This window comes from Pantherophis guttatus, chromosome 14 (genome assembly GCF_059756535.1).
Source record: "Pantherophis guttatus breed Tessera chromosome 14, ASM5975653v1, whole genome shotgun sequence".
Taxonomy (NCBI): domain Eukaryota; kingdom Metazoa; phylum Chordata; class Lepidosauria; order Squamata; family Colubridae; genus Pantherophis; species Pantherophis guttatus.
The window spans coordinates 3,475,071-3,493,556 of NC_142076.1; the positions used below are offsets into that span (position 1 = coordinate 3,475,071).

Consider the following 18,486-nt stretch of genomic DNA (forward strand, 5'->3'; position numbering starts at 1 on the left):
CGGGTGCCGCTTCGCCAGACGGCGCTCTTCTGCGGGAACGTAAGGCCGTAGAGCTACGAAAATACAGAGGAGGCCGCGCGCCGTCTTGTCAGCTGGTCAAGAGCTCCCGGTGAAAACAGACGTGAAAGTCGGTCGCGTTAAGCCGCGCCGGGGGGCGTTGACAAACGCTGGCTGGTTTCTCACGAGGTGCTCACCCGGGCTACCTCACTTCACCCCTCGACTGTTTCTCCACCCTACGCTGAAGCGCCCTCGAGTCAATCCTAGGGGGTCCAAATTCCTTCAAAGGGCCCTTCCAGAAGGCCGCTGGTTGACACGGGGAGCAGCCCTTGCGACCCCCGTCCTTTGCCACAGGCCCCGCGGCAAAACCCCGACGGAAACCAAAATAATTGGAAAGGAACCCGGAATTCGCCCCTCTTCGGATGAGGCGAAGTCGGGGAGTCTATATATGGCCAGAAACGCTCCTCTCGGCTCGAGTTTGGCACGGAAAGGGGAGATCCCGCCCACCACCTATCACCGCGCGCGCATGCGTAGTAAGGGACCGCCGCAACCCGAGAGTTCGATGCTCGCGCCTGGCCGCCGTCTCCGGCTCGCGCATGCGCGAGGCTGGTATCAAAGCGCTGAGGTAAACTGACCTGAAGAGGGACTCGGGGGGGCGGGGGGGGTGCAGGGTGGGGAGCAACGCCGGGGAGGGTTGGGGCTTCTCTTGCTGCTCTCTGCCCACAACGTCCCTGCCAGGTGGGCTGCGCTGGGGGCGCCTCCTAAGCGGGGGGGGAAGGGGGGGCTCCCCTTGTCCACCGCCCACCGCTTCCCCTCCCCCCACCAGGGCCGTCAACATGAACCCCGCTCAGGGCACGGTGGGCAGCGACCCGGTCATCCTGGCTACGGCCGGCTACGACCACACGGTGCGCTTCTGGCAGGCGCACAGCGGCATCTGCACGCGGACCGTCCAGCACCAGGACTCGGTATCCTTTGGAGGGGCTGGTGGGGGGGAGGGTCTCGCACGGATCCCCGCAGCCTTCCTTAACCCCGCCCGCAGCAGGTCAACGCCCTGGAGATCACCCCGGACCGCACCATGGTGGCCGCGGCAGGTAAGAGAAAGGTAAAGGGGCGGCTGGCTTGGCTTCTCTGGGGAGGGGGCGCTGGCCGGGCAGGGGGTTCAGCTGCTCTAGTGCTCTGGGCCAGGGGTCTCCAAACTGGGCCACTTTAAGACTGGTGGACTTCAACTCCCAGAATTCCTCAAAGCTGGCTGAGGAATTCTGGGAGTTGAAGTCCACCAGTCTTAAAGTGGCCCAGTTTGGAGATCCCTGCTCTGGGCCACTCGCCCCCAACCTTTCTGGCTTTGCGATGGGGTGGGGGCAGGCAGGTGGCCAGCAATGGTTTTGTGTGAGTGGCTTGGGCAGCCCTGTTCTGAATGGGCTCAGTACCCAGGTTGGGGATAGAATAGAATAGAATTTTTTATTGGCCAAGTGTGATTGGACACACAAGGAATTTGTCTTGGTGCATACGCTCTCAGTGTACATAAAAGAAAACATACGAACCATAACGTACAACACTTAATGATAGTCATAGGGAAACAGTCAATATAAATCTTAAGGATACCAGCAATAAGGTTACAGTCATACTGTCGTAAGTGGGAGGAGATGGGTGATAGGAACGATGAGAAGATTAATAGTAATGCAGATTTAGTGAATAGTTTGACAGTGTTGAGGAAATTATTTGTTTAGCAGAGTGATGGCATTTGGGAAAAGCTGTTCTTGTATCTAGTTGTTCTGGTGTGCAGTGCTCTATAGCGTCGTTGTTTTGAGGGTAGGAGTTGAAACAGTTTATGTCCAGGATGCGAGGGGTCTGTAGATATTTTCACAGCCCTCTTTTTGACTTGTGCAGTATACAGGTCCTCAATGGAAGGCAGGTTGGTAGCCATTGTTTTTTCTGCAGTTCTGCAGAGGGGATCCCTGCTCTGGGCATTGCTGCAGATAAAGATGTCTCTGGGTCCTATATAAAGACAGTGCATCGAAGGCTGTGCAAACCAATAATAGCTATATAGCATTTATACATCGCCAAAGTGACTATTTTTCACACTTACGACTGTTGCAGCATTCCCATGGTCACAGGATCAGATTTCAGACACTTGGCAACTGATTCAAATTTATGACGGTTGCAGTGTTCCCGAGATTATATGATCCCCTTTTGCAACTTTCTGACAAGCAAAGTCAATGGGGAAGCCAGATTCACTTAACAACCACTGACTTAACAACTGCGGTGATTCACTTAACCAATAGCACTTAGACTGCAATTTGGCAGTTTTAATCTCATTGGGTTCACGGTTGTTTTGGCAAGAAGCTGACTCTGTAAACTGGTTAGAGAAGGCTGTGAAGCAGTATATAAGTCTAAGGGCTATTGGGAAGGGGGGAGGGAGGAAGAAAGAAAGAAAGAAAGAAAGAGAAAGAAAGGGAAGGAAGGAAAGAAAGAGAAGAAAGAAAGAAAAAGAGAGAGAGAGAGGGAAAAGAAAGAAAAGAAAGAAGGAGCTGTGGTGGTACAGTGGTTAGAGTGCAGTACTGCAGGCTACTTCTGCTGCCTGCTGGTTGCCTGCAATTTGGCAGTTCAAATCTCACCAGGCTCAAGGTTGACACTGCCTTCCATCCTTCTGAGGTGGGTAAAATGAGGACTCAGATTGTTGGGGGGGCAAGAGGCTGACTCTTTAAACTGCTTAGAGAGGACTGTAAAGCACTGTAAAACGGTTTATAAGTCTTAGTGCTATTGCTGTTGCATCCATTTTTTAAAAGAAACAATGGAGTTTCCAGGCAGTTCGGTGAGTTGTGATGAAAGGTTGGTTACCCAAATTCAGATTAAGATTAGTGACAGACAAGTGACCTTCAGTCTTGGATCATTGGTTGGTGAGAGCAGTTGTTTTAATCCCTTTAAGAGTTCAGAAGGAGCATAATGCTGACCTGGTGCTATTTCTCTCTGTGTGAAACTGTTTTGTTGCTTTGACTCCCTATAAACTAGTTGGTGTCTCTTGTCCAGGTTACCAGCACATCCGCATGTATGACCTGAATTCCAATAACCCCAACCCGGTGATCAACTACGATGGGGTCAGCAAGAACATTACCTCGGTTGGCTTCCATGAAGACGGACGGTGGATGTACACGGGAGGCGAAGACTGCATGGCTCGCATCTGGGACCTCCGGTGGGGCTTTTATGGTTGACCTCGTACCTTTCAGGGGAAGCCCAAGACCGACCGGGAATAGGCAGACGTGGAAAGGGGGCAGCCGAGGAGGAATCAGACGTTCATTTTGCCCACATGATGGGCAGCTTTGCAAATTGCAGAAAGTGGGGAAAGGAGTAAAACTGACCAAATGATGGTTTAGAACAGGGGTTACCAACCTTGGCAACTTTAAGCCTGGCGGACTTCAACTCCCAGAATTCCCCAGCCAGCAAAGCTGGGAATTCTGGGAGTTGAAGTCCGCCAGGCTTAAAGTTGCCAAGGTTGGTGACCTCTGATTTAGAAAATCAAATGCCTCAAATTTCATGTGATCTTACCTGTGTGCATGGAGAGAGATCTTGTAAGGTTTTGTTACCTCATTAAAGTTGGATCATTCTTACAATTTAAAGAGAACCCTCCAAGGGCACTGTGGACATCATGAGGCACTGAGTGCCAGCATAGATACAGTTTCAGCTTGGGTTGGGTGTGCCCGTCAAGGTGGCCTGTGTATCCCATTGTCGGTAAGAGAGTCTGAAGGGAGGTTGGGCAGCTTTGAAACCGGTGGGGTGAGAAGCTGCTCTGAATCGGGAGTTTCTCAGTGTGATAAAGAATTAACACCAAAATGACTGAGGTGTTCCTCTTGGGGCTGAATCTGAGTTGTTGTTTTTTCTCCCATGAGCAGAATCTTTATTGGAAGCACCTCAGTATGAGTTTTGGTGAACTTTCATCTTTTTTCAAAAGAACCTTCCTGAGGTTGCTGCTTTACGGTTCTGCCTTAAGTGAAGAGAGGAAAAGTGAAGGGATGAAGAGAGAAAGAAGCTAGTGAGTAAATCCTGCTCCTTGTAGGACTGAAAATATGCCTTGGAAATTCTGAGGGCCTGAACGCTTCAAGGTTTTCCCAGAGGGGACAGATACTCTACTGAAGCACAAGCAGCTAAAGCAGGGGTGAATTCTGGGATTTGAAGTCCACAAGTCTTAAAATTGCCAAATTGGACACCCGTGAGCTAGAGAGTCTGGTGTCTCCTTAAAGATGTCTGTATTTTTTCTGACAAAAGCATTTGCCATCTGGCATCTGCAGCTGAAAAGGTCTCTCCTGACCCCCAGCCTGTTGTGGAAGACAGGGATGGCTATGCCAGAGCCATCTTCGACAGCATCACAGCCATCACTCTTAGGCTCTTTGGACGGTACCTGGAATGCAAGAAGTCCCAGCAGTCCCTTGGTTCACCCCCGTCATGTTGTTTGTCTCTTCCTAGGTCACGCAATCTTCAGTGCCAACGCATTTTCCAGGTGAACGCGCCCATCAACTGCGTCTGCTTGCATCCCAATCAGGTACCTGAGGTGGGATCCCCTGCTCTCGGGCTGCATGGGGGAAGAGAGTGCAGGAAGGACCAAAATCTCCTGCTTTGTTTCTTCCCAGGCTGAGCTCATTGTCGGAGACCAGAGTGGCGCTATCCACATCTGGGATCTGAAAACGGATCACAACGAGCAGCTCATCCCAGAGCCAGAGGTCTCGGTCAACGCGGTACATATTGATCCTGATGCCAGCTACATGGCTGCGGTCAACAGTTCGGTAAGGACAGCCTGCCCTGAACTAACCGAGTTCCTCAGTTAGCCTTCGTCGTGGTGTAGAGCCAGCAGACCAGGTGTTTTCAGCCACCTCTCCTCCTGCAGGGCAACTGTTACGTGTGGAATCTCACGGGGGGCATTGGAGACGAGGTCACCCAGCTCATCCCCAAGACCAAGATCCCTGCGCACAACCGCTATGCACTCCAGTGCAAATTCAGCCCGGACTCCACGTGAGTAGTTGGTGAGATTGCTGTGTTTTCTTGGCCCTGGAAAAGCAGGAATCTTCCCTCTTGGGGAAGGGTAGGAGAAATATTGGCCTGGCAGACCAAACTGGCTTTGAGCAAGAGGAATAGTGTTGGCATGTAACATGTGGGCTGAGCGATGGTTGTGACTGGGTGGCATCTCCCTCTTGTAGTGGGCCTGTGTCTCCTGGCATCCTCTGTCCAACCCCTACTAAATTTCAGACTTGGAAGAATCTTTGCAACTGTAAAAGCTACCACATTTTTTGGAGTATAAGATGCACTCCCCACCCCCAAAAGAGGGTGGAGATGTTGCTGCATCTTATAGACCGAATACAGGCATTTTTGACCTCCCGAAGCCCTGCCCTGCGTGTCCTGTTTTTCATATAAACAGGGCACACAGAGGATTTGGGAGGCCTGCAAAGTGCTCCTGTGGGCTGGGGAGGGCAAAAACTTTTTCTTGCTTACCTCTTTGAAATCTTGGTGCGTCTTATACACTGGTGTGTCTTACAGTCCAAAAAATATGGCAATTTGGAACTCAAACCCAGTCATAACTGGGTAAAGAGCAGGGAGTCCCTCTTTCCTGCTCTGTCCAGTCCAGCCTCAAGTGGTGTGGACAAGATGGCAGAGAGAGGGGATTGGGCATGGGGCAGGTCCTTCCAAAGGAGATAGTTAAGACCCCCAAGCCTGGCCCATATTAGGAGACCGAGAACTACCCTGAATTTGGGAGCCTGATTAGTCGGCCCTGATCTAGCAGCTCCTTTCATCTTCTTTGCCAATTCTTGATCTGTCCAGTCTTGAGTCGTCTGGGAGCCATCTTCCCAGTTCCTCAGATAAGGCCAGAAAAGGAGCTAACCTGCTCCGATTTGGAGTAATGGGCCGGATCTGTCAGGCTCCTGCTGTCAGCTCGTTTGCTTTCTCCCCTTTCTCCAGGCTTTTGGCCACTTGCTCTGCTGACCAGACGTGTAAAATATGGAGGACCTCCAACTTCTCGCTGATGACAGAACTGAGCATCAAGAGCAACAACCCCGGGGAGACCTCCCGTGGCTGGATGTGGGACTGTGCCTTTTCGGGGGATTCCCAGTACATTGTCACAGGTGAGAGGGGCGGAGCCCACAGGCCCACCTGGCCAAGGAAGCGGCTCTTGGGCGGCCTGGAGCAGGGAAGAGTCGATGCATCTCTTCCTTTCCCCTTTTACCCAAAGTATAGATGCCACTTCAATAGCATTTTGAATCCACTTGTTCTCCCTAGAGTGGTACAGGTTGTTCTCAACTTATGACCACAATTGAGCCCAAAACTTGTTGCTTAGTGTGACAGTTGTTAAGTGACTTTTGCCCCATTTTATGACTTTTCTTGCCACAATTGTTGAGTGAATCACTGCAGTTGTCAGATTAGTAACACAGTTGTTAAGTGAATCTGGCCTCCCCGTGGACTTTGCTTGTCTGAAGATCGCAAACGGGGATCACATGACCCCAAGACAATGCAGCTGTCATAAATAAGAGCCAATTTGCCAAGTGCAGGAATTTCGATCATGTGACCATGGGGATGCCACAACAGTCATAAGTGTGAGAAATGGTCATAAGTCACCTTTTTCAGTGCTGTCGTAACTTCAAATGGTCACTAAACGAATGGTTGTAAGTTGAGGACTACCTGTATTGTCCCATATTTTGGAAAAGGAAAGAAGGAGCAGTTCACTGGCCAGCCCTGTATTTTGCTCCTGTTATAGAGGCAAGCCATGAACTGGTCTTTCGGACTTTGTGATGTTCTTTTAAGGCTTAAGATCCTAGGGTTGGAGAGGCCCTTGAGGCTGTCAAGCCCACCCCCTGCTCTGTGCAGGAATCCACACGAAATCATGCAGGCAGATGGTTGAACCATCTCTGCTTGAACCCATTCGGTGAAGAGGAGGCCCTGTCCATCCTGGGGCCAGGCTTCCACCCTCTCATACTGTTTGTACTGCTAGGAAACATGTTCTTCTGCACCCAATACTCTGGGGAAGGGGTCTTTGCCTTTTGTGGGACTCCCCTTGGACAACTAAAGGGGTTGCCATCTTGTGCCCCTGATGGTCATGGATGTCAAAAGGCTGGACACACCAAGTTCCCTCATGCTCTCAAAACCATGACCTGGTCCTGTTTTCTGTGGGGGTCTTCCAACATGATGTAGGAATACTTGGCAAGGGTTGGACCCTTCTAGAGCAGGGGTCTCCAAACTTGGCAATTTTAGGACTTGTGGACGTCAACTCCCAGAATTCCTCAGCCAGCAAATCTGGCTGGGGAATTTTGGGGGTTGAGGTCCACAAGTCTTAAAGTTTGGAGAGCCCTGTTTTAGAGAGACGGTCAGACTTTGGTTATCTGTCTCTCCTTTCTGGGTGCTGCTCCCCTGAATTCTCTGTTCCCCCTACAGCCTCGTCCGACAACTTGGCCAGGCTCTGGTGTGTGGAGACGGGGGAGATCAAGAGAGAATACAGTGGGCATCAGAAGGCAGTCGTCTGTCTGGCTTTCAACGACAGCGTCTTGGGCTGAGGAGCAAGCTGGGAGGATTCCTGTTGGGCCCCATCAGCCACTGCTGCTTTCTGCCGAGGGAGCAGAGTCTGGACTAATTCTGCCGAGGCTGCACTCTCTGCCCTTTGGTTTAATTGGCAAGTGTGGCTGGTCCCCCTTGTGCTCCCCATTTGTAGCGCCTCCTTAAAACCAGCATGGAGCTGGCAGAGAAGACTTTGAAGGAGGGAAGCTGCCCTTTCCCTGGGCAATGATGGACATCCTAGTCTTGGCTGCCTCTAGGAAGAGCTTCCTGTGCCCTGGGCCTGGGGTGAGCTGGGTCTCCTTCCTGAGGCCCCCTTTCTGCCCCCCTCCTCCCACCTGGTCCCCAGGCCAGGGTAGGCTTCATTTGGGAGTAACTGCGGGCTCTGCCTGCTAAATTGGACCAGGCTGGCAAAGGGAGAAAGGTTGCCACTGCAAAAGGTGCCCTTCCCCTTGCAGGAGGGGCAGGTCCTCACTTCCCAAGGCAGCGCTGCTGGGTCATCTGGCTTAAAAGAAGAAGAGAAGAGGTTGAACCAAATCTCCAGGGAAGCTTCGTTAGCCGAGAGGGCCAACTTCTCTCTCTAACCCAGGAGTCCCCAAACTTGGCAGCTTTAAGACTTGTGGACTTCCAACTCCAAGAATTCTGGGAGTTGAAGTCTACAAGTCTTAAAGCTGCCAAGTTTGAAGACCTCTGCTCTAACCCAACATGCTCAAATCAGAGAGTCCAGTACATGATGGTTTTTTTTAAAAAAAAGGGCTTTCTTTCACATAATGCTTGTATGGATCTGACCTTCACCATAAAGCTACTCCTATCAGAAACAATTATTTACATGTTACAGTTGAAAGCAACAAACTTCGTAAATGTATGTATATATGTATATATAGTGGCGAGCACAAGATGACCAAGTAGTGGGGTTGTTTTTCTTCTGGCTGGTCCAGAGTCCTGAATGAGAAGGCGGGAGGCTCTCTTGGGAGGCTGGAGGATTTGGGTCGAGCACGGGGGATGTGGGTGACCTCAGGTTCTGATTCGGTTCACGGGCAGCCAAGCTGAACCACGGAAGTCGGTCTCTTTGGATCTTCACTCGGGAAGGTAGTAGAAACAGATGGAGACACAGATGTTGTTTGGGAAGCAGATGTCAATGCACAGGTAGATGAGCCGCTGCTTTGGAGGATCTGTGAGGAGCACAAAGAGTGTGTAGAAAGGTGGTTTTGAGGGGGCAACAGAATCCTTTGGACAAGCTATAAATGTTAGAATGTTGGCAGGGAATGATGGGCATGGGGGTAGGGGAAAGAAAGGCCCTCTCAATGGCTCCCGTGTGTGTGTGTGTTCCAGCATAACTGGAACGCCTCAAGCAATTTCAACCAAACTTGGTAAACAGATGATTTACTATCTGGAAACAAATACTGTAGGGGTGCTAGGGGTGTGTGTGTGTGTGTGTGTGTGTGTTCCAGCATCACACTGGAACGCCTTGAGCAATTTCAAGATTGGAATAAAGAAATACCTGGGCAATGCTGGGTTATCAGCTAGTAAGCTATAAATGTTAGAAAGTTGGCAGAGACAGGCTGCAATGGTGGTTGCTCGTCTGCGGGATCTGGAGGAACCCCCCCTCAAACTTTGTTTTGATTTTAAGACCCTCTAGATCAGGGATCCCCAACCTTTCCTGCTTTGAGGACCAGCCGGGGGAGATGGAGGGAATGGTTGCGCGCAAGCGGTAGGTGAGTGTGTGGGTGAGTTCTTGCTGTTTGTGCAAATGGAGCTGCATGGATACACTCGCCTGCAGCTTGCGTGGCCCGGTTCTGAATGGGCCGCAGCCCAGTACCAGGCCGCAGCCCTGGACTGGGGACTCTGCTCTAGATCTCAGGTTTGGCTGGTATAGAATTCTAACATGAAGCCACTGTGGCAAACCTTTCATCCTCCCTGGGAGGAGATAATGTTGACTCCTGTGAGTTTCAGGAGGATTCAGAGGACAGAGAAGTTCAGAGGTTCTGGATTAGATTCGACTCCTTCCTTCTGCTCACTGTCATCTGCAGCCTTCTCGAAGTATAAGGTGGTTTGTGCCTTGGTTTTTTTTTTGTGTGTGCTTTTGAGACATTGTTGAGTCCTGGCAACTGCCTGCTCAAGTCCCTGCAGTTTTCTTGGCAAGGTTTTTCAGAAGTAACTTGCCATTTCCTCCTTCCTAGGGCTGAGAGGGAGGGACTGGCCCAAGGTTACCCAGCTGGCTTTGTGTCCTTAGGCCAGGACTTGAACTCCAGTTTCTACGTAGTCTGGTGCCTTAACCACTAGGCCAGATGTGCTCTCTTCTGCCTGGTCTACCTCAGACGAATTAAATCAACTTAGCTGTGCTGCAACATGTGTGTCCTTGCCCCAACCATACGACCTGTGCCAGTGATGGAGGCCAGATGTCCACCCTCACTGCCCTTTCCAAGTCAGGAAGGGAGCCTCTGGACACCAGATGTTGCTGCCAGCAGCTCCCAACAAACGTCAGCATTGGCATGTCTGATTGGCACCGGGGGGGAGTTCACTTGCAACTCAAAGGGAGCAGAGACGAGACCGCCTGGGGGCCTTGCCACAGCTGCACCTGTCAACTTACCATCTTTCTTCTTAACCCAGCGGATGGGCACCTGCTTGCACAGAGTCCGGGCGGCCTCTCCTGCCTCCGCTGGCTGCACCAGGCTCCCTGGCACAACCCCCAGGAATTCCTGGTAGTATTGCGAACTGTGGCTGGGAAGCAGCAGCGGGTCCTCCTGGCAGAGAAAGGAAGGATGGTGAGGGCACCTCAGCATGGCTCAAGGCCTGGACTGGCCCACTCAACCTCTGTGTCCCTCAGGATCCCCATTCCAAGCCGCTGCACCATGGGAAGTGCTTCCTGGGAGAGGCGCTGGGGAACCGAACCCCCTCTGCTTGCCTGGCAACCCTGGCATTGTTTCCATGCTGCTTCCCTCCAAAATAAGTGTTTAAAGGCCAGAGTAGCCCTGGGAGTGCTGTCTAGGCTGCAGCTCCGAGGGACAGAGAGATTGCTGTTCCTGTAACCCAGGAGTCTCCAAAGTTAGCAACTTTTAAGACTTGTGGACTTCAACTCCCAGAATTCGCCAGCAAATTAGGTTTATTTTTAGGTTTATTTGATTTGTATACCGCCCTACTCCCGAAGGACTCAGGGCGGTGAACAGCCAACAATAAAATACATAAATACAAAAAATTTAAAAACCACATAAAATCAAATTAAATCATTTTGGCCCAGACAGATTAAAACACCCCAATAATTTAAAAACAGATTAAAATTTACATATTTAAAAAGGGAAGAAAGCCCGCCTGATGGAATAAAAAGGTCTTCACAGCACGGCGGAAGGAGCGCAGATCCGGGATCCTCCGTATCTCCGGGGGGAGCTCATTCCAGATGGTAGGTGCCCCCACAGAGAAGGCTCTCCCCCTAGGGGCCGCCAGTCGACACTGTTTGGCTGACGGCACCCGGAGGAGTCCCTCTCTATGAGAGCGTACTGGCCAGTGGGAGGCTATTGGTGGTAGTAGGCGGTCCCGTAAATAACCAGGTCCTAAGCCATGGAGCGCTTTAAAGGTGGTAACCAAAACCTTGAAGCGCACCCGGAAGACCACTGGGAGCCAGTGCAGCTCGCGCAGGAGACGTGTTACATGGGAGCGCCATGTCGCTCCCATTACCACCCGCGCGGCCGCACTCTGCGCCAGTTGGAGCCTCCGGGTGCTCCTCAAGGGGAGCCCCATGTAGAGAGCATTACAATAGTCCAGGCGGGAGGTGACGAGGGCATGAGTGACCGTGCGTAACGAGTCCCGATCCAGAAAGGGACGCAACTGGCGAATCAGGCGAACCTGATAAAAAATCCTCCCGGTCACGGCCGTCAAGTGCTCTTCTTAAGACAGCCGTGAGTCCAGGAGGACGCCCAAGTTGCGAGCCCTCTCCGTGGGGGCCAATGATTCGCCCTCAATAGTCAGTGATGGCGTCAACTGACTATATCGGGACGTTGGAAACCACAGCCACTCGGTCTTGGATGGGTTGAGCCTGAGCCTGTTCCTCCCCATCCAGATCCGTACGGCCTCCAGGCACTGGGACATCACTTCAAGGGCATCGTTGGGGTGATCCGGGGTGGAGATGTACAGCTGGGTGTCGTCAGCGTACTGATGGTATTCCACCCCGAAACCACGGATGATCTCGCCCAGCGGCTTCACATAAATGTTGAACAGGAGAGGCGAGAGGACCGACCCTTGCGGCACCCCACATGAGGGGCCTCGGGGTCGACCTCTGTCCCCCTGTCAGCACAGACTGCGACCGGTCAGAGAGAAAGGAGGAGAACCACCGCAACACATAACATAAATTGAAGATTTATGGACTTCAACTCCCTCTGGAGACCCCTTGGCTGGGGCTGCCACTTTAGGAAAGATCCTAAGGCAGGGGTATCAAACTCAAAGCCTGCAGGCCGGATCCAGCCCGTGAAGTCGGATCTGGCCCACGGGGCCATCTTGGAAAATATAAGGGGCTGGCCCCTGTCGCTTTGGCCCGGTCTCCCTAGTGTGAAGAGGAAACATGTCAACAGTTTGCGGAGTGGTGTCAAGCTGGCCACGCTTACCCGGTTGGCCACGCCTGTCCACCACCATCACCCCAAGGTCAACTACAGCCCTGATGCGGCCCTCAATGAAATTGAGTTTGACACCCCTGCCCTAAGGCCACCCTGAACTGGATATCCAGGGGTGGGATATATGAGCAGGTGCACTGCGTTCCCCCCTCTTCCCTCTCTGCCTCTGGAAGCATCTTAGCCGCTTTGGTGAGGAACGCCGGCTCCTGACCGGGCAGAGCAGAAACCTGAGCCCAGCCGGCTTCCTTCTGACATTTGCAGCAAAGAGGGCCTTCTGTCTTCCTGAAATCGGACCTCTGCCTGCCACGCCTTAGGCCCCCTCGCTCCGACTTCTGCAGTGGTGGCAGCATTTCGGACAATGCAGCTTTGTTTTCGCTCACCTGACGGGAATCGCCCAAAGCCAGCCGTGAGTTGCAAACCCCTAGAATGTTATCTATGGCTTTTCCATTAGGGGGAATAACCGAGCAGCATTTCCCGGCTGAGGAACGAGCAACAGGAGTTGGGAACCATCCCAACAATATTAAAGGGGCTTCCCATAACACCATTTTTGGGGCTGTGAAGATGCTTTTAAAAGTGGGTTAAGGCTTTTTTCAGTTTTGAAAAGTGGCAAGAAATTGCACTTCCAATATTTGGATAGGCCTTACAAAATGTCCTCCCTTCCCCTTCCCCTCCCCTCCCATTGGCCAGTAAAATTGCATGTGAGGGTCGCATGTAGAAGTGGACAATTTCACAATGAGGGTCAAGCGTTGTAAGTCTTGGCTTTCATCATTGGGTCCTTCAGCCAAGCCTGAGGCTCAGGGCTGGTCTGAGATGCCAGTCAACCAAAGCCAGCTCAATCCAGGAGACAGCTGGTTCAATGACCTCTTTGAGGACTTCAAGCCCTCCTTGAAAAATTTCCTTTAGACCAGGGGTTGTCCAACCTTAGCAACTTTTAAGACTTGTGGACTTCAACTCCCAGAATTCCCCAGCCAGCCATGAAGTCTTAAAATTGCCAAGGTTGGACTGCCCTGCTTTAGAACAATTGACAGCAAGCTCTGGAGAGACTTAAAAGTGTCTCACAAGCTCAGAAAAGAGAATGAGGAAACTGAAACCACCAGCTGGTTGGGTTATTAGCAGTAGCTTGCAAAATAAGCCCTGATGCAACCATGAGGTTTGCGCGTTGATCCTAAGAACACACATCTGACATTCCGAGACATAACCCTGGAGGGCCATCTTGCTTTGACAGCTGATCAGAAATCTCTCCACCAGCCTACTAAAGCTGCATTATACCTGTTTTTAATGGTCTGTCTGGAGAGCGTTCAGCAATTGAGGCGAGTCGGAACTGATTAATGGAGTGATGAATTAACTTTTGGAGAAGGAAGCTGGTTGCCTTATGCCCTTTGGCTATGCCAGCCTTCCCCTATTTAGTGCCCAAGAGATGCCTGCTGGAGATTGGGAGACTAGCCTTCTCCTGCATCCAGAGATGCCTGGCAAGAGAGGGTGCCTTGCCCCGCAGAGGCAGCCCTCATGCTGAGAGAGAGAGGGAGGGGACGGATGGATGGACAAATGAATTGGCTAGATTCTTCTTAGGCCAGGCTGTTTCAGACACTCACCTTGTGCTTGGATAGGTTGAAGGAGGCCTGGGCAGCATCCTGATCCCGGGCATTCATCCTCTTCAGGTAACAATTGCTGTGCCCTGACAGCTTATAGCAGACGTAACCCTGCACAGAGAACCAGGGAAAGCATGAGGCCCATTAAAGCAGGGCTCCACAGCCTGTTTGGAACTGCACCGCACAAGTGGTGGGCAAGCATGTGCACAAAACACCATTTGTGTGAGCAGTGTGTGTGTGTGTGCCCACCACTTGTGGAAATGGATCTGCACACACACGCACCCTCGCTCGCCAATTGTGCAGAACCATACCCTCTCCCCCTCCTTATTGCTGCCACCACTGATCCACAAAACTGGAAAGGTTGGGGATGTTGCATTAAACACCCCACCCTCCCCATTGGGTTACACCAGATCTCAGCCCATGCTTGGGAGATCCCTTTCCCACGTGCCAAAGAGCCAGCCAGGCCTGTTCACTTGCCCCAGCAAAGAAACGGAGCAAGAACAAGAACGGTTTATTTCCGTAAGCCACCTGCAGTCACTGAGACTGAGTTAGGCGGCCATATAAATTTTCTATATCAATCAAATGACCTTCCAGGCAGCCTCACTGCAAACCAATCTCTGCATCTCTGTTCTTCAAATATGCTGCAGATCAGTGGTGGGTTGCTCCCGGTTCGCACCAGTTCGCAAGAACCAGTAGTAAAAATTTGTAGTAGTTTGGAGAACCAGTAATAACATTGGCTGGCCATGCCCCCAAACCAATCCCCAGCCTGGTTGCCGCTCGCTTACCCTGCCCACCTCATCAGAGGCTTTTTTTTTAAAAAACTTTTAAAGCATTTTTTCTACAACCTCTTCGGCCGAAAAAATGCTTTTAAAAGTAAAAAAAAAGCCTCTGATGATTGTGCGGCTCAGCTGGGATCGTCAGAGGCTTTTAAAAGCATTTTTTTCTACAACCTCTTAAGGTTGTAGAAAAAATGCTTTTAAAAGTAAAAAAAAAGTTGGCCACGCCAACCGTCACATTACCCCCCCACACCAAGTCATGCCCACAAAATAAGCCATGCCCACAGAACCGGAAGTAAAAAATTTTAGAACCCACCCCTGCTACAGATATGGGGAATGGGAAAAGGCTTTCGGGGTACTCCCAGGTCCTGGGGTTTGGGGGATCAGAGTGTGCCTGTCAGACGAGAGTCTCAACTCTGGAACACCCAATGCCCTGTCTTGGGGGTGGGGGTGGGGGCAATGAGCAGCAGGCCTTGTTTTCCTACTGAGGAGGGGGCTAGCAGCAGCCCAGGGCCATCGACTGACCCCTGCTGGCCTAGAGCTGCCTGGCTGCCAAGATAGAATCCCAGCCACCTGCTGCCAGAATAGGGCATCTGCCTTCACATCTCATTGTCCGGTCCTAAAAATTGCTGAAGACCCAGCTGTTCACAGAATGTGCCTCTCTTCCATCTCCCCACATCCCTATGAAATCATACACAATCACAGGCAGGCACACTTCCTCCCCTTTTAACTGGGAAAGGCAGCCCAGTGCAGCGTGCTCACATTCTTGCAGTCAAACAGGATGGCGGTGGTTTGGTTACTGGAAGAGGTGATGTAGTAGGTGATGGTTTTCTTGGCCTTGCTGACCACTACCGACTGGTTCATCGAGGATCCCGGGCGATTCTGGAAGTTTAGTCGCATTACCTGCGAAAGAGGCTATAATGACGCAGCACACAGTGTGAGGACTTCGGCAAGTTGCATCACACCTTCCAGCACCCACTTCTTGTAGGTCTCCCATCCCTGCCCCTTCCCAGGTTCTTTTACGGCAGAGCTGGGCAACTATGGCCCCTTTACGACCTGTGGAAATCAACTCCATGCTGCCTCGGGAATTCTGGGAGTTGAAGTCCATAGGTCATAAAGGGGTCATAGTTGCTCACTCCTGTTTTACATCAAAGAGGCAAATGGGACTAGTTTGCTGTTGCTTTCATCAAAAAGTATCTGAACTTGGCCCAAGTTGACCACTGAGCCTTGGAGATAGAAACCAGCTTGGTCAGTTGTGCTTGATTCTTAGTCAACATTAATGTAATTTTGGGGGTACCTTTGAGTGAGGGCTGAGGGACTGGCCCAAGGCCATCCAGTTGGCTTCATGTCCAAGGCGGGATTCGAACTCACTGGCACTATGCCAAGCACAAGCACTCACATTAATGTAATCGCAAGTATTAAGATATAGAAAATTGTTTTATTTCCTTTTCTAAAGGAAGCAAAGAGTCAGATGGAAACATACCCAGGAATTGATGACTTTGAGATGGTTTGCACTTTATTCAAATTGTATCTTTTAGTGTGTTTTGTTGTAAAATGCTCAAGAGACCTTAGGCAGTTGAAAATTTTAATAAATAGATACAGATTAACAGAGTTGGAAGGGATCTTGTAAGTCATCTAGTCCACACCCCCACCCAAGCTGGAGACCCTACACCATTTCTGACAGATGGCAGTCCAGTCTCTTCTTAAAGGCCTCCAGTGATGAAGCTCCCACAACTTCTGTTCCATGGGTTGATTGTTCTCACTGTCAGAAAATTTCTCCTCATTTCCAGGTTAAATCTCTCCTTGGTCAGTTTCTATCCATTATTCCTTGTCTGGCCTTCAGGTGCTTTGGAAAATAGCTTTATATTGTTCTTATAGCTGATCAAGCCGCCTTGAGTCTTCGGAGAAAGGCGGCATACAAGTTGAACAAATAAATAAATAAAATAAATATTTCCAACAATTTCAATCCTCCAATTGCTTACATTTTTAAATGATGGCATTTTTTTTTCATTTTGAATCAATGCGTCACTGATGTTCATTGTGTTGAGAAATTGCTTTGAAAACTTCTGTCCAGAACTTACGATGGCTACAAGCTTCTTCTAAAATTATTCTGTCAACACAACCATGGATTTTTTGTGCTCTTTTCATTTTTGTAAAGCTGATGGAATTGCTTGAGCCATAAAGTATTTTTTTTCTTGGAGCCAAGACTGAAGGCACTGATTCTGCAAATTCTTCAAATACGGATTCCTCTAAGCTGGCTGCCTCCCTCTGCCATTTGATTTAATGCCAGTTACACTTAATTAATATGGCCATCTAATCCTCTACAGTGAACTCTGGGCAGTAAACAATAATCCAAAGAGTTTAAGAACAATTGCAACTGCCAAGATACAATGAGCCAAATAAACCTCTTCCATCTTACTGATGAGTCACAAATAGACAACAGACAGCCACATAACACTCTTTGCTGTGCTCAGAGAAAGAAATATCTGCTGCTACCTAGTACTGAACTCACAGCTTCCAGATTGTGAAGTGAGAGCTAGGCCACCACAATGCTCAGAGAGCTTAAGGTTGACTCAGGCTCAAGGTTGATTCAGCCTTCCATCCTTCCGAGGTCAGTAAAATGAGGGCCCAAATTGTTGGGGAAAATTGGCTGACAATATAAACCGCTTAGAGAGGGCTGCAAAGCACTGTGAAGCAGTATATAAGTCTAAGTGCTATTGGTATTGTCCTTCCTTCCTTCCTTCCTTCCTTCCTTCCTTCCTTCCTTCCTTCCTTCCTTCCTTCCTTCCATCCATCCATCCATCCATCCATCCATCCATCCATCCATCCATCCTGCACAATGGTTAGAATGCAGTATTGCAGGCTGACTCTGGCCACAGCCAGGAGTTTGATCCTGATTGACTCAAGGTTGACTCTCATCCTTCCGAGGTGGGTACAATGAGGACCCAGATTGTTGGGGGTAAGAGGTTGACTCTGTAAACTGGTTAGAGAGGGCTGTAAAGCACTGTGAAGCGGTGGATTATAACTCCAGGGGATTATAACTGCTTCTCTGAGTGAGGGTGCCTTTCCTGCCACCTTGAAAGAGGCGGTAGTGAGGCCCCTCCTCAAGAAGCCTTCCCTGGACCCGGCTGAATTAGCTAACTATCGTCCAGTCTCCAACCTTCGTTTTATGGCGAAGGTTGTTGAGAGCGTGGTGGCACGACAACTTCCCCGGCACCTGGATGAAGCTATCTATCTAGACCCGTACCAGTCGGGCTTCAGGCAGGGGTACAGCACAGAAACGGCATTGGTCGCGTTGGTGGATGATCTCTGGAGGGCTCGGGACAGGGGTTGCTCCTCTGTCCTAGTCCTATTAGACCTCTCAGCGGCTTTTGATACCATTGACCATGGTATCATGCTGCAGTGGTTGAGGGGGTTAGGAATAGGGGGCACCGTTCTGCGGTGGTTCTCCTCCTTCCTCTCCGACCGCTCGCAGTTTGTGTTGGCAGGGGGACAGAGGTCGACCTCGAGGCATCTCGCATGGGGAGTGCCGCAAGGGTCAGTCCTCTCGCCTCTCCTGTTCAACATTTATGTGAAGCCGCTGGGTGAGATCATCCGTGGTTTTGGGGTGAAGTGTCATCTGTACGCTGACGATACTCAGCTGTACATCTCCACCCCAGACCACCCCAACGATGCCCTTGATGTGATGTCCCGCTGCCTGGAGGCCGTGCGGGCCTGGATGGGGAGGAACAGGCTCAGACTCAACCCCTCCAAGACCGAGTGGCTGTGGCTTCCGGCGCCCCGATATAGTCAGCAGGTGCCATCGCTGACTATTGGGGGTGAATCCTTGCCCCCCACAGAGAGGGCTCGCAATCTGGGTGTCCTCCTGGACGCACGGCTGTCTTTAGAAGAGCACATGATGGCCGTGGCCAGGGGGGCCTTTTATCAGGTTCGCCTGATTCGCCAGTTGCAGCCCTTTCTGGATCGGGACGCCTTGCGCACGGTCACTCACGCCCT

At 50.9% G+C, this 18,486-nt stretch overlaps 3 protein-coding genes across 5 annotated transcripts in view; 1 reads left to right on the forward strand and 2 right to left on the reverse strand.

Moving 5' to 3' along the window:
- The window catches only part of LOC117667384 (hexosaminidase D-like), a 256,224-nt gene that overhangs the window by 50,541 nt on the left and 187,197 nt on the right, over window positions 1–18,486 (reverse strand). The window contains exon 1 of one of the 2 annotated variants that reach the window (XM_087878434.1): window positions 1–561. The exons of the other annotated variant lie outside the window; for it this stretch is intronic. The gene's annotated coding sequence lies outside the window, so the exon portion shown is untranslated. Of the gene's footprint in view, window positions 562–18,486 lie in introns of those variants that run through there. 2 annotated transcript variants of the gene reach the window in all.
- On the forward strand, window positions 47–8,425 carry MLST8 (MTOR associated protein MLST8). The gene is made up of 9 exons (XM_034420578.3): window positions 47–622; window positions 824–962; window positions 1,037–1,088; window positions 3,025–3,187; window positions 4,456–4,531; window positions 4,620–4,772; window positions 4,874–4,998; window positions 5,941–6,104; window positions 7,408–8,425. Exons 1-9 carry the CDS (start codon window positions 420–422, stop codon window positions 7,524–7,526), a joined length of 1,194 nt encoding a protein of 397 aa, XP_034276469.2. The 5' UTR covers window positions 47–419; the 3' UTR covers window positions 7,527–8,425.
- The window catches only part of BRICD5 (BRICHOS domain containing 5), a 26,225-nt gene continuing 16,116 nt past the window's right edge, over window positions 8,378–18,486 (reverse strand). Inside the window, exons 3-6 of one of the 2 annotated variants that reach the window (XM_087878436.1) lie at window positions 15,253–15,393; window positions 13,718–13,825; window positions 10,115–10,268; window positions 8,378–8,696 (exon numbers count right to left, since the gene is read on the reverse strand). In XM_087878436.1, the coding sequence (XP_087734562.1) occupies window positions 8,602–8,696; window positions 10,115–10,268; window positions 13,718–13,825; window positions 15,253–15,393 (498 nt within the window). In that variant the 3' untranslated portion in view covers window positions 8,378–8,601. Of the gene's footprint in view, window positions 8,697–10,114; window positions 10,269–13,717; window positions 13,826–15,252; window positions 15,406–18,486 lie in introns of both variants that reach the window. The other variant, XM_087878435.1, reaches the window with a different exon arrangement.